Source organism: Podarcis gaigeae (assembly GCF_964106915.1).
Source record: "Podarcis gaigeae genome assembly, chromosome: 17".
NCBI lineage: Eukaryota > Metazoa > Chordata > Lepidosauria > Squamata > Lacertidae > Podarcis > Podarcis gaigeae.
This window is the reverse complement of record NC_139694.1, coordinates 32,327,111-32,340,835: the sequence shown is the minus strand read 5'-3', so window position 1 is coordinate 32,340,835 and position 13,725 is coordinate 32,327,111. Positions and strand designations below refer to the sequence as shown.

The window sequence follows — 13,725 nt, the reverse complement described above, 5'->3', positions numbered from 1 at the left end:
AAGGAGCAGAGAGGGGAACACGGCGATTTCCTGGTGTTGGAAGTCCAAATTCTTGCAGTGCTCAAGTGGTACAAGTTTTGCTCCAAAGCCAACTAAGCTCTGGTTAGTGTAACCAACTGCGCCTGCCATGTGCAAACATGGCTTCTTTTGCAGCTTGCATTGCATCCTGCTACCTTCGAAGGTGACCCAGAAACTACAACTAATCCAGAATGTGGCAGCTAGACTGGTTACTGGGAGTGGCCGTCGAAACCATATAACACTGGTCCTGAAAGGGCTCCCAATATGTTTCCAAGCACAATTCAAAGTGTTGGTGCTGACCTTTAAAGCCCTAAACAGCCTTGTCCCAGTATACCTGAAGAAACATCTCCACCCCCAACATTCAGCCCAGACACTGAGGTCCAGCTCCGAGGGCCTTCTGGCGGTTCCCTCACTGCGAGAGGCAAAGTTACAGGGAACCAGGCAGAGGGCCTTCTTGGTAGTGGCACCCGCCCTGTGGAACACCTTCCCTACAGATGTCAAGGAAATAAACAACTATCTAACTTTTAAAAGACATCTGAAGGCAACACTGTTTAGGGAAGTTTTTAATGTTTGATGTTTTCTTGTGTTTTTAATATGCTGTTGAGAGCTACCCAGAGTGACTGGGGAAACCCAGCCAGATGGGCGGGGTACAAATAATGAATTATTATTATTATAGCTAGTTGGCAGTTATTTTGGGTGGTGTGGCTTACTGATTCATGGTGAATGCCACCCTGGAGCTGTTCCCTGCTGCCTTGAAAGAGGTGATGGAGCTGCCACTCCTAAAGGAACTGGTCCTGGACATCTTAGACTGGGATAACTACTGACCAGACACAAATACCCTTGGTTGAGAGAAGGTGGTGGGGAGACTAGTGGTCGGGCAGCTGCAAGCATGTGGCAAATTGATCCTGCAGATGGTGCTGCTCTACCCTGGAACACAGTGGCACTGAAACCATAAAGACAGGCACCGGGACCAGTGCAGGGCAGCAATATGAGCGGTGTGCCCAAATCAAGACCCATGTGATATATTTCACCCCAGGGGAGCACATTTACAAGAGCGAACAAACCCAGAGGGAACACAAGAGGGATTTCTCACATCGTGGTGCACTGAATGCGTGCCATGCACTAGGTCACAACTCCCTAGGAAGAGCATGTGCTTTGTGTACGCTTTTGACTATTCTGGGAAGCAAACATGAGACATGACAAACATACAGACAACACCACACCACTTGTGTGCAATTGACTTGCATGCAACTGCACATATGTGCCTTGCCGGGAAATAACTAATTCAATACTAACCTGGAATGGTGGGAGAGTCCTAGTGACTCACAAGGAGACCCTCCCCAGAGTCCAAAGTCCAGGGGTAAAAATGCTCCAAGGGCTCCAAAAAGGTGTGCAGGAGCTATCACTGCAACAGCTGTTGGGCAGGAAACTGTACTTACCCTGCTTATGTGCATTTCGCTTATGCGCACTGATGCTCAGAATGTAAGCCCCGCATAAGTGGGGAATCGCCTGTATGTGAAAGACCCAACACCACTTTCCCTATCTGCTGTAGTGTAACCAACATAAAATAGGTCAACGGGGGGATAGAGATCTCTCTCTTTTTATTTGCTCAAGGTAACACAGTGGGAAGAATCCAAAAGGCACTTTTGCTCACCCATTCCATAGGCAACTGTCCACATCTTCCCCCCAAGTCACGCTCTGAAAACCATTTCCCTCACACCGTACAACTGGATTTTTAAAAGACGAAAAAACAAACAAATCCTGAAGTGTAAGATTTAATCTCTTGGTGTTCTGTTTGCCGAGTCTTAGGGCCCTGTTTCCTTCCAGGGCTTTTCTCTGCAACTGGCAAAGCGAAAAAAGGTACATTTCATGTTTGCGATCGGAGGTGCAGCCGGTCTCCGGTGTAAGCAGAGTCGATGGGGAAGCTGAAATGACTCTATAGTACAGCATTGGAACTTGCTGCTCGTCAAAAAAAGGCAACCTCTCAGCCCAAAGCTGGGAAGAAACAAACAACAAACTGGAGTAAGAAAGATGTTATCACCTGGGATGTGAATGTATGCGTTTGAGTCAGAGGTAGTTGATTACCTGAACACAAAAATGATTCAACTAAGGACCACCAGAGGCCTAAGATTGGGAGCCAAGAAAAGGATGGGCTTAAGTCTCAGGGGGTCGATTGCTCTTCGAAGCTGTGCACCCATCAACCTCCCCTTTGCACGGAAGCAGAGAAATCCTCATGTCCCCTTGTGGATCGAATCTCACCAGCCATTCTTGGTCCTTAGTGCCCGGCTGGGAGAGACGGGCTCTAATCAGCTTGGTGATGCCCTGGCTACCTGAACCAGCAATCTCCTCTGTGCTCGGATGCAGCCAGCACTGGGCTGGAAAATAGCGCTCAATTGCCGAGAAATACTCCGCTTGTTCCCCAGCTTCTCCAGAAAGCCTCATGGAAACGACAAGCTTGCAGCCTGCAGCAGACTCCACGGGGAGCTTCTGGCTGAAATGGTTCGCTGTGTCCAGCAGCAAGGCCACAAGCTGAGCTGCCATCGCTGGGCTGGAGCAGCTGCCCAAATATTCCTCCAAGCCATCCAGAACGACTAGGGAGAGGGAGCAGGAAAAAGTTTCATGCAGGGAGGCCACCAGCTGAAGCAACTCCCGGAATGATGGCGGGTACAGGAAGTGGATTCTCTAGGGAAGGAAAGGGAAGAGTGTTAATGGCCAATTTGTAGGAATGAATAAGCCACACTACAGGCCAGGGCAGTGGTTGCCTCACTTGCATATTACTTTTGTAATATGGCCATAAAAAGGTAAAGGGACCGCTGACCATTGCATCCAGTCGTGACCGAATCTGGGGTTGCAGCACTCATCTCGCTTTACTGGCCGAGGGAGCCGGCGTTTGTCTACAGACAAACCAAGAGCAGCACACAGAAACACCGTTTACCTTCCCACCGGAGTGGTACCTATTTATCTACTTGCACTTTAACGTGCTTTTGAACTGCTAGGTTGGCAGGAGCAGGGACCGAGCAATGGGAGCTCACCCCGTTGCTGGGATTCGAACCACCGACCTTCTGATCAGCAAGTCCTAGGGCTCTGTGGTTTAACCCACAGCGCCACCCACATCCCTAATATGGCCATAGCTGTCAACTTTTCCCTTTTTTTAAAGGGCAATTCCCTTATTTCAAATAGGATTCCGCGCAAGAAAAGGGAAACGTTGACAGCTATGAATATGGCGCCCTGAGCAAGGAGCAAATTTGGTGCTCCCCCCCAAATATTATTATTTTGCATTCCCTCGACTCCGTACCGGGGGGGGGGACCATCTGACCACCCTAAACCCCCATATCACGGAGTTGAGGGGATGCAAAATAATATTGGGGGGGGGCACCAAATTTTGTCCTTGCTCAGGGCGCCATATTACCATATTTCCCCCCTGGTGCAGCAGTGGACTTCGGCCTTTCAAATTTCAACGGCACCTTGAATGAGGACAAAATGTGACACCCACCCCCAAAAATATTTCTTATTTTCACAATAATTCATTTTGGTACAGCTGCTTTTTTTTATTAATCTCAGTAGGGACCCACATAAATCCTGTATAGGTATTTTTGTTGTTGTTATTCACTCCCTCAGCTGATCGCCCGCCCCGCCCTAAATCCGGTCCCGCAATCTGGGTGGGCTGCTGGTCCACCTACCCACTCGCCCACCCACCTGGATGGCTCCGGCTCCGGCTCCGGCTGCATCTGCGCCTCCAGCCGGCAGGCGCTCCAGAGGCCGCGGCGCCAAGAAGAGCGCGCGAGCCGGCGAGGAGGAGGAGGAAGCAGCGCCCAGCAGCGCCGCGCGGAACGAGAGCGCCGAGCGCCCCGAGCCAGCGGGACCCAGCAGCAGCAGCGCCGGCCGCGGCAGGAGGAGGAGGAGGAGGCTAGCCGGGTCGGCGCCCGGAACCGGCTGCTGCTGCAGCGCCGACATGACCGGAACCGGCGACCGGGTGGCGCGCGCGCGCGCCTTTGCCGAGGGGAAGCCGCAGAAAGTGGGCGCGGCGGCGGCGACAGCCAATCGGCGGCGCAGCGGATGTGGATTGCTCCGCTTTGGTGGCCGGGCTGGCTTCGCAGCCGCGTGGGAACGTCCCCTAGATACTAGAGGCAGCTGGATTCGGGGGATCGGGGGTGGGGTTTTTTTTTGGTTTGTCTTGTGCAACTGATCCTTTCTGAACGGGGTGGGGGAAGAGGCAGGTCGCCAAATCGGGACATCGGCACCGCGCTCCTTTTACGCACGAGCCGCCTCTCTTTGGATTGGGGTCTCTCTTTTTGGCACAACGGCGATCTCACTGCTGCCCGCCCTTAAGGAGCTCCAACTTTGCTAATATGGCGCCCTCCTTTAAAAGATGTATTTTCACAATAATTCATTTCGGTATGGTAGCTTTTCTTTACGTATAAATATAGGGTTTTGTTTTTGTTAGTTTGTTTTTAGTAGTAGAATTAGTAATAGTATTTTGCGCCTGCTCGGCTTGGCCCCCTGTGCAGGGAACCGCCCACGCTGCCCTCAATCCGGCGCTGCCATTATTTTTGTTTATTCAGCTCCTAGCTGGTCTCACCAAGAATTCGGAGCAGGTAGTGGTTAGGCTGCTAATACCAGGTCACCGAACCCCTATTTGGAGTAGCGTTCTGCGGCACCCGCAAGAGTTGCGCAGGGTCAAGGTCTGGTGAGCAGATGGTGCCTAGCTAGAGTTGGTCAGGTTCGCCCCCGGGACACGGGTGCAAAAATCGCGCCTCTCCACTGGTTCATGCCTGGGCGGCGGGGCAAGGCTTCGCGTGGGCAGTCGCAGCAGCCCTAGGGGACCCCCTTCCCAGTCAAGCCACAGCGCTATTTATTAGAAGTGCGACTTTTTTCGAGTTTCTGGACCATGGACTGTCCCAGACTTTCGCAGAGAGGTTTGGAGGCTAACTGATTGACGGCTTCCTAACGGCTCCCAAGGCAGGAGGAAAATACTGGAGATTGCTTCGTTGTTCTGGCTTTCTATTCGTTTCTTTAAGGTGATATTCCACTTTCTCCATAAGAGATTAGTTGCTGTGAAAGTCTGCAGCAAAACCAACCCATTATTGTGGTGGGAATACAAGGCACAAGGGAGTGAAAGGTAAACTCGGATTTGAGGAATGTTGTCTGCTTTTCAGGTGCATTTATATATCTGCTTAAGTTAGCATATTAAAGATGGTTGAAATGAGCTTGTAATGATTGTATGTATACTTGGTTGTTGTTGTTGTTTTTAAAAACCTTGCTTATCTAATGGATAAATAATAAAGTTATAAACTACCATGTTCAGTATTGTTGAAATGAGCTTGTCACAATCATATGCACCCTCAAATAAAAAAAGAAATCTAAGAACAAATTAAAATTTAAAATTGTAGAATGCTGAACATCCCAGGGGGAGGGGGTGTTGAACCCACCCACGGCTACCCTTCATAGGAAGGAGCCTTGTCATATGGCAAGCAATGCGGGGGGGGGGGGGTATCTCTTGCCCAACAGGGTCCTAGAAGAGAACACACTCTTTTCGCACCCATCCCTACGATGATTTGGGTGGAGGCATAAGTCACAAAACAGGCCCATCATATTTATTTAACGCCAGGACTTAGTTTGGGGATGTATAAAGTAGATTTATCAGGATCATGTGAAGCTGCCTTAGACTGAGTCAGTTCAATTCTAATTTGATAGGCAGCTGTTCTTCAGGCAGAGAGAGCAGGTGCAGAATTCAGTGGCCAGATTGACTGGGGCAGGGTGGTCCAAACACCAGTTCTGGCATGACTGCACTGGTTTCTAGGTAGTTTCTGGGCTCAGTTCAAATGCTGGTTTTGTCCTAAAGCCATATGTAACCCCAATACCTTCCACTGTAAGTGGATTCAGTGGCATGGATGTCCTGGTTCTGCAGGTAGTAAATAGCTCTCGGGGCTGGTAGCCATCGTTGGGCCTTACCTAATCCAGCCTTTCTCAACCTGGGGTCCCCAAATGGACTACAGCTCCCATCATCCCTAGTTAGCAGGACCAGTGGTCAAGGATCACGGAAGTTGTAGTCCAACATCATCTGGGGACCCAGGATTGAGAAAGGGTGGTCTAATCTAATCTCAGTAGATTTTCCGAAGTTGGTGACCATCATGGTGTCTTTTTTATTTTATTTATTATATTCATCTCCCAAGGAGCTCAGGTTATTGAACATAGTTCTCCTTACCATTTATCCCCAGAAGAATCTTGCGAGGTAGACTAGGGTTAGTGGCTGGTCCAAGATCACCCAGTGAGCTTCCTGCCTCAGTGGGGATTTGAACTCGGGCCTCGCAAGTCTTAGTCTGTTGCACCACACTGGCTCTCAATAAATCAGCTTATGTGCTATATAGAAAAAGTGCTACTTTTTATCTATCCCTGAATCTTTTACCATTCAGCTTCAGTGGATGGTGCCAGGTTCTAGTACAGTGGTACCTTGGGTTACAGACGCTTCAGGTTACAAACTCCGCTAACACAGAAATAGTACATCCGGTTAAGAATTTTGCTTCCGGATGAGAACAGAAATTGCACGGCGGTAGCGGGAGGCCCCATTAGCTAAAGTGGTACTTCAGGTTAAGAACAGTTTCCAGTTAAGAACGGGCTTCCAGAACGAATTAAGTTCTTAACCTGAGGTACCACTGTATTACAGGAGAGGGAGAAAAACACTCCATTTTCTCCATGCCACAAAAAAATCTTCATTCATCTTAATCGTGCCCAGTTACCTTTTTTAACTAACTAAGAAGCCACAAATGCTGTAACCAGGTTTTTTTCCCCTAGCTGGAACTCACGGGAACTCAGTTCTGGCACCTCTCAGGTGGGCATCATTGCCATTATAAGAGAACAAGGGAGGCATTCAAGGTGAGTTCTAGCACCTCTTTTTTCTTAGAAAAAAAGCACCGGCTGTAACTCTCTTCTCACTGGGGAGCTGCCCTCGAGTCTGCAATTCCTTGGGATTTCTCCTTGCCCCTCTCCAGGCACGCAGGCTGCCCTCCTGCACAGATACATAGTTCACCTGCCTTCATTCTGACTTTGTGTTTCAGAGGTCATTTTGAGACATGAGGGGCAGGCAACAAGGGGCTTAATTAAAACATTTAGCAGTTACTAAATGCTGGTGCTTTCAGCAGACCGGTGCCACCATCTGCTGCATGCTTGGCAGTGCTGAGGCATGGAGATCCATGCAAACCATCACCATCTGTCAAGTGCGAAAGGCGTGCATGAGGATGGGGAGGGAGGGCTGAGGTTCCTCCCGCGCATGGCAAGGTAGGAGCTGGATTCTTCTTGGTGCTTGACTTAAAGGCAGGTGTGATGGCCTGGGAATCTGATTCAGAAGCTGAACCTGAGGAGTCCCAGCCTGCACAGGAATCCCCACCTCCAGGGACGGCTGAGCCAGGGCAGGGGCTTGAACCTGAAGGGCCTTCACCTGTGCTGGATCCTCAGGAGCAGACACCAGCTGAATTCGCTATGGCTCCGGAGGTGATCGAGGACCCGTTGCCTGCAGGTGCGCCTCTCCCAGCCCTGTCAGGGGAAGGTGAGGTTGCCTCTGGGTCCAATAACCCTCCAGTCTCTCCTGAGCTGCAGAGGCTCAGGGCAGAGAGGCGGAGGGAACTGGGCTCTCTCAGGAGGAGTGCTCGCCTTAAGTCCAGGAGAGGCGGGTCACCTGTGGGCCAGTCAGCCCAGATAAAGGCCAGTCAGCCCAGTCCCAGGTTGTGGGAGCAACGACGTTGGAAACCTGTTTCTGCCAGCACCCAGACCTGTTTCTCCGGAGTTCCCGACCACGCCCGGCTTCTTGCTTTGGACCCCACTTCTCCCTTAGTGGGCAGTCTCCAGACCCTCGGCCCAGGACCGGACTTTGACCACGCCTCACGGTAAACTCCCCCGGGACCAGCACAGCAGGTGGGGGAAGAGTCAGGTCTTCTTGCGTTAGATACTGTCCTGCTAGATCCTAGGTACAGAGGAGCCATCTGAGATGTCAGCAGCAGCTACCGCCATATGATGGTAGCTCCGCTATGAGCGAAAGTTTGGGGGCTTTTTAGTTGAAGAAGGAGAAGAGTTTGGACTTGATATCCCGCCTTTCACTTCCCTTAAGGAGTCTCAAAGCAGCTAACAATCTCCTTTTCCCTTCCGTGGTGTGAGTGAGGCTGAGAGACTTCAGAGAAGTGTGACTAACCCAAGGTCACCCAGCAGCTGCATGTGGAGGAGCGGAGACGCGAACCCGGTTCACCAGATTACGAGTCCACCACTCTTAACCATTACACCATGCTGGCTCTTGAGAAAGAGAAGCAAGTAAGGGAGGCAGAAGACAAAATAAGCAGCCCTTTGATCCAAATTCTCAACTTACCAAGACCCAAGAGTCCAACTTTCCCAGAGTCCAAGACCCAAGAGACCCAACTTTTGGGTCCAACTTTCTTGCAAGTGCTGAGGTTCTCCTCTGCACACGAGTATTTTACTAAATTGTTTTAAGTGTGCACTACATTATTTTAGGGACGTGGGTCGTGCTGTGGGTTAAACCACAGAGCCTAGGACTTGCCGATCAGAAGGTTGGCGGTTTGAATCCCCACGACGGGGTGACGTTGCTCGGTCCCTGCTCCTGCCAACCTAGCAGTTCGAAAGCACGTCAAAGTGTAAGTGGATAAATAGGTAGCGCTCTGGCGGGAAGGGAAACGGCGTTTCCATGTGGTTCACCAGAAGCGGCTTAGTCATGCTGGCCACATGACCCAGAAGCTGTACGCCAGCTCCCTTGGCCAATAAAGCAAGATGAGTGCCGCAACCCCAGAGTCGGTCCCAACTGGACCTAATGGACAGGGGTCCCTTTACATTATTTTAAGTGTGCAATGTGCTACAATGTAAACCTAAAGGTGCAATACGGATGTCTACAAACACACATATAAGTCTGCTTGGTCAGGGAGTGAGGATTGATGGACAGGGACAGATCTAGGTTTGCCCTGTGAAATCACCCTTGGAACAAAAGGTCTGGCCAAGTCACAAAAGCTTCTGAATCAACATCTCACAGCAATGGGGTCAGCAGGCATATTGTCAACTCCAAGAAACTGTGGTTGCCCAGATAAAATTTCCAGGTATTAAAAAGGTATGTGGGAGGGGGGGACCCAGGAAGTGGGCATCATGTGCTATATGTGTGATTACCAGAGAAATGTCCTGGGTGTTGTGTCTATGACAGCAGCACTGCTGTCTTTACCAGGGCTGCCATACATTTGGGTTTTCCTGGACATATCAGGGAATCAGACTGGAAAAAAAATATCTAGGCGTGTTTTTGCTTAATCAGCAAAATGTCCAGGAAAACTTGGACGTATGTCAAGTAGGGAGATTTTTAAAAACATCTCTGGGGAGATGTTCCCAAATAAAGCTCAACAACTCCCCACCCCCCCAAAGGCTCAACAGTTTTGTGCAGATTTTCACTATTGGGAATATGGCAACCCTACCTTTACTGACTTTGCAACGGGTGCAAACAGCAGCCGTTTGAAACAGCTGCAAAACTGTGGAAGCTTCTTCCAGAAGAGGCATGGAAACCTATCTCTTTGTTTAATTTTTGAAAAGCATTCTACGACTTACCTTTTAAAAAAGAAAGCTTCGATTGAAGTGCTATTTCCATGGCTACACAAGTGATTCATATTCTGTTTGATACGTGTGTGTGTGTGTGTGTGTGTGTCTGTCTGTTTTTCTCTCTGTGTCAGAGTGTGTGTGTGTGTTTGTTCTGATGTAAACTGCTTTGAAAGTTTGGGGAAAGCAGTATGCAGGTATTCAAATAAAGGGATAAAATGAAGGAATTGGAGGCAAGTGAGAGGCGAAGAGGCATTAAGTGGAAAATAGTTTGTATAAGACATCCTTCGTGTCGCTAGATGCACTTTCAGACTCTACAGAATCAGCCCAGGGAGCAGTTTAAAGCACAAAAACATTTTAAATTGCTCATATCTTCAGAAAACTGCACAGTCTTATCCAACTGATGGCCACCTCATTGCAGGAGGCTGATGGACTCCTAAAAAGGACAAAACATTTTAAAGACTGTTTTGTATTCTATAGCTTTCCTATTTACTTTATATTTACCCAAACAATATTTTATGTTATTGTACAGTGCATTTGGCTTTGCTATGCCTTTGGTGGAAATGGCTGGATGATAATTTTTTTAAAAAATAATAATAATAATTTTGCAACACAGCACTCAAAAGTATTTCAGTGATTGTCCTGAAAGAGATAATATTTCCAAGGAGGCGGCAATTGTTTCCTCCCCTGAAGATTTCTCACTTTTCCCATTTCAGTCCCGGGGCGGGGGGGGGGGAAAGAGTGAATAATATTGCCACTTTCCCACTCTGAATTTCCAGTTCCCTCTCTCCTGCCGCCAGCCCTTCAAATCTTTTATCACTTCATTGTGACCAAGACACGCATCAGATTATTTTGATGGACATGTCATTAACTAACAAAACGCTTTCACCTACCCACACAGTCCCTTTGCTCCACCCCCTCCGCTCACAGCTGCAAGTGAGAGAGACCAACATCTGGTTTCCGTTCAGGGTGGGGGGCTATGATGTAGCAAAGTGCTGCGGCTTCCTTGGTGGGGGTGGGGCAGGTCAAGTGCAGTTTTCTAGCCTTGCCTGTCAGAGCTGCCAATCACCTTTAGTGCTGCCCAGCAACCACGTTGCCTAGTGACTGCCGATCTGGTTGCCAGGTTACGCAGAGAACTCCTTTCAGGGTTCTGATGGATAGACTTTTATAGTTAGGAAACCAGCACCCCACCCCCACCCCCAACCACCACCCAATTCCTATCATCAACCCACTTAAAAGGTTATATTATCCCTTAATTATATTTTTCTGCAAATATAGATGCCACAGCTCAGAGGCAACCAGTAGGATAGAAAGCGAAGCTGTGTGCCTCTTAGGGTTTCTGGGTGGGAAATATAGTGACATAATTCCACTTTCCTGAGAAACTTATTCATTCCACAACACTCCCCTCCCCATCACTCTGTGTGTGTGCTCGTGTGTGTGTGTACATGTATAAAAGAGGTAAAGGTAAAGGACCCCTGGACAGTTGAGTCCAGTCAAAGGCGACTATGGTGTTGCGGCACTCATCTCGCTTTCAGGCCGAGGGAGACAGCTTTCCAGGTCACGTGGCCAGCATGACTAAACTGCTTCCGGCGCAATGGAACACAGTGATGGAAACCAGAGCACACGGAAACGCTGTTTACTTTCCCACCACAGCGGTACCTATTTGTCTACTTGCACTGGCGTGCTTTCAAACTGCTAGGTTGGCAGGAGCTGGGACAGAACAACAGGAGCTCACCCTGTCATGGGGATTTGAACTGCCAATCTTCCGATCGGCAAGCCCAAGAGGCTTGGTGGTTTAGACCACAGCGCCACTCGCGTCCCACTGTATGTGTATACACAGAGCTCACACCACAGACTGACCTCATTATGTGCAATTTCATAGACACATGAATGGCACCAAATCTATCTGGACATAAGCAAACACTCCCATGTCATTTCCCAATATGAGCACCCACTAGAGTAGTCAATCAATGATCAATCTATCTCTAGATAAAATACAGTGGTACCTCACAAGACGAATGCCTCGTAAGAAGAAAAACTCGCAAGACGAAAGAGTTTTTCGTTTTTTGAGTTGCTTCGCAAGACGAATTTCCCTATGGGCTTGCTTCGCAAGCTGAAAACGTCTTGCAAGTTTGTTTCCTTTTTCTTAAAAAATGCATTCCTATGGGAATCCGTGCTTCGCAAGATGGAAAATTCGCAAGACGAAAAAACTCACAGAACGAATTAATTTCGTCTTGCGAGGTACCACTGTATAAGGTAGCCCTGATTTTGCTGTCAGATGTGTATGGTATCTTTTGAAGGGTACAGCTCCAAAGCTGGCAAGTGTGGAAGGGATGACATTGGACTCAGAAGGTGTATAATCTGCCTCAGATTCTAAGATTCCCTATTTTTATAAAAAGTAAGGTTACCATAACTTCCGTCATAGAGCTTCAGTATGCTGATGACAATGTAGTGTTTGCACACTCAGAGGATGACTTCCAGAGCATCCTAAATATCTTCGCAGAAGCTTACAAAAAGCTTGGCCTATCGCTCAACATCCAAAGTGCTGCACCAACAAGCACAAAGCAACCCCTCTGCAGCGCCACAAATCCAACTCAATGGTGTATCATTGGAAAGTGTTGGTCACTTCTCCTACCTGGGCAGTTATCTTTCCACAAGGGCCGACATTGATGCCAAAATCCAGCACTGCCTGAGCTCTGTGAGTGCAGCTTTCTCTCAATTGAAGTGCAGAGTGTTTGAGGACTGGGACATTCACAGGGAAACCAAAATGCTTGTTTCCAAAGCTATTGTACTACCAGCCTTACTGTATGCTTGTGAAACATGGACAACTTATAAACACCATCTCCAACTCATCAAAAGAGTCCATCAATGGTATCTCCGAAAATTTATACATATCACTTGGGAAGACAGGAGAACTAATGCCAGTGTACTGGAAGAAGCAAAGATCACCAGTGTTGAAGCCATGACTCTTCAACATTAACTTTGCTGGACTGGTCATGTTGTGTGGATGCCCGATTATCATCTTCCAAAGCAACTACTCTATTCCAAACTTAAAAATGGAAAGTGTAATGCTGGTGGTCAACAAAAGAGGTTTAAAGACTCCCTCAAGGCAGATCTTTTAAAAATGTAGTATAAACGCTGACAACTAGGAAACACTGGCCTGCAAGCGCTCCAGTTGGAGAACAGCCTTTACCAAAGGTGCAGTGGACTTTCAAGAAGCACAAACTCAGGACAAAAGGGGAAAACGTGCTAAGAAGAAGGCATGTTTGGCAAACCCTCACTGTGACCAACTTCTGCCCGGAAACCTATGTCCCCACTGTGGAAGGACGTGTGGATCCAGAATTGGCCTCCACAGTCACTTACAGACTTACTGTTAAGACCATGTTCATGGAAGACAATCTTACTCAGCTATGAGTGATCGCCAAAGAAGAAGAATCTGCCTCAGAATCTAAGATTCATATTTTATAGATAGTATATTTCTAGTCCTCAGCATTCCAGGCAGGCTTCCTGGGGCTCAGTGAGAAACAGGGCTTTCTTCCCAAAGTTCCTCTATTCTGGCAAGGGCACAAAACAAAAAGACACACAGATGTGATGATCATTATTCTTGATAGAGTCTGCATACTTGCCCTTATTCTGAAGTTATATCTGCATGGGAAGTCCTCCCCACTTGAAGAAGCTGCCACATAAGCAGCCTGTTTTTAACATTTATTCCCCCTTCCTCTTGTTAACTTTGTTTTCATCCACTGTACCTGTGCATCTGTGTGCACGTACAATTCAACAGCATCTATCAAACATGAGTTCACTCTCTGCATTTATTGAAATTGGCTTCTCCCCTATGAAAGCTGTAACAATTCTCCCAGTTTCCAGCAGAGCAGGAAAACACCAAGCCTGGTTCGCTCCTGTGTTTTTGACAACATCTTGATATGCAAGAATTAGTAGGTGATGCTTTTTGAGGCCTGGGGGATAAACAGGAGCACTGATTAATGCCTGCAGACCCAGTTGTGATTAAAAGCACATAAATGCGAGAGTCAGTAAAAACTTGGCAACTCCACAGGGTCAACCAACCTTTCCCCTTTCTCTCTCTCCTTTTCTTGCTGTCATTTCACGATAACTGAGAAGCAACTCAAAGCTACTTGT

The 13,725-nt window shown here is 48.2% G+C and overlaps 1 protein-coding gene and 1 long non-coding RNA gene across 3 annotated transcripts in view; both read right to left on the bottom strand.

The window, feature by feature from the left end:
- LOC310835419 overlaps window positions 1–13,725 on the bottom strand; it is a 169,078-nt gene that overhangs the window by 129,343 nt on the left and 26,010 nt on the right. The gene's annotated exons all lie outside the window — the stretch shown is intronic.
- The window catches only part of SWSAP1 (SWIM-type zinc finger 7 associated protein 1), a 34,763-nt gene continuing 22,640 nt past the window's right edge, over window positions 1,603–13,725 (bottom strand). The window contains exons 1-2 of one of the 2 annotated variants that reach the window (XM_083719804.1): window positions 3,715–4,367; window positions 1,603–2,700 (exon numbers count right to left, since the gene is read on the bottom strand). In XM_083719804.1, the coding sequence (XP_083575930.1) occupies window positions 2,173–2,700; window positions 3,715–3,972 (786 nt within the window). In that variant the 5' untranslated portion in view covers window positions 3,973–4,367 and the 3' untranslated portion in view covers window positions 1,603–2,172. Of the gene's footprint in view, window positions 2,701–3,714; window positions 4,368–13,725 lie in introns of those variants that run through there. The other variant, XM_083719805.1, reaches the window with a different exon arrangement.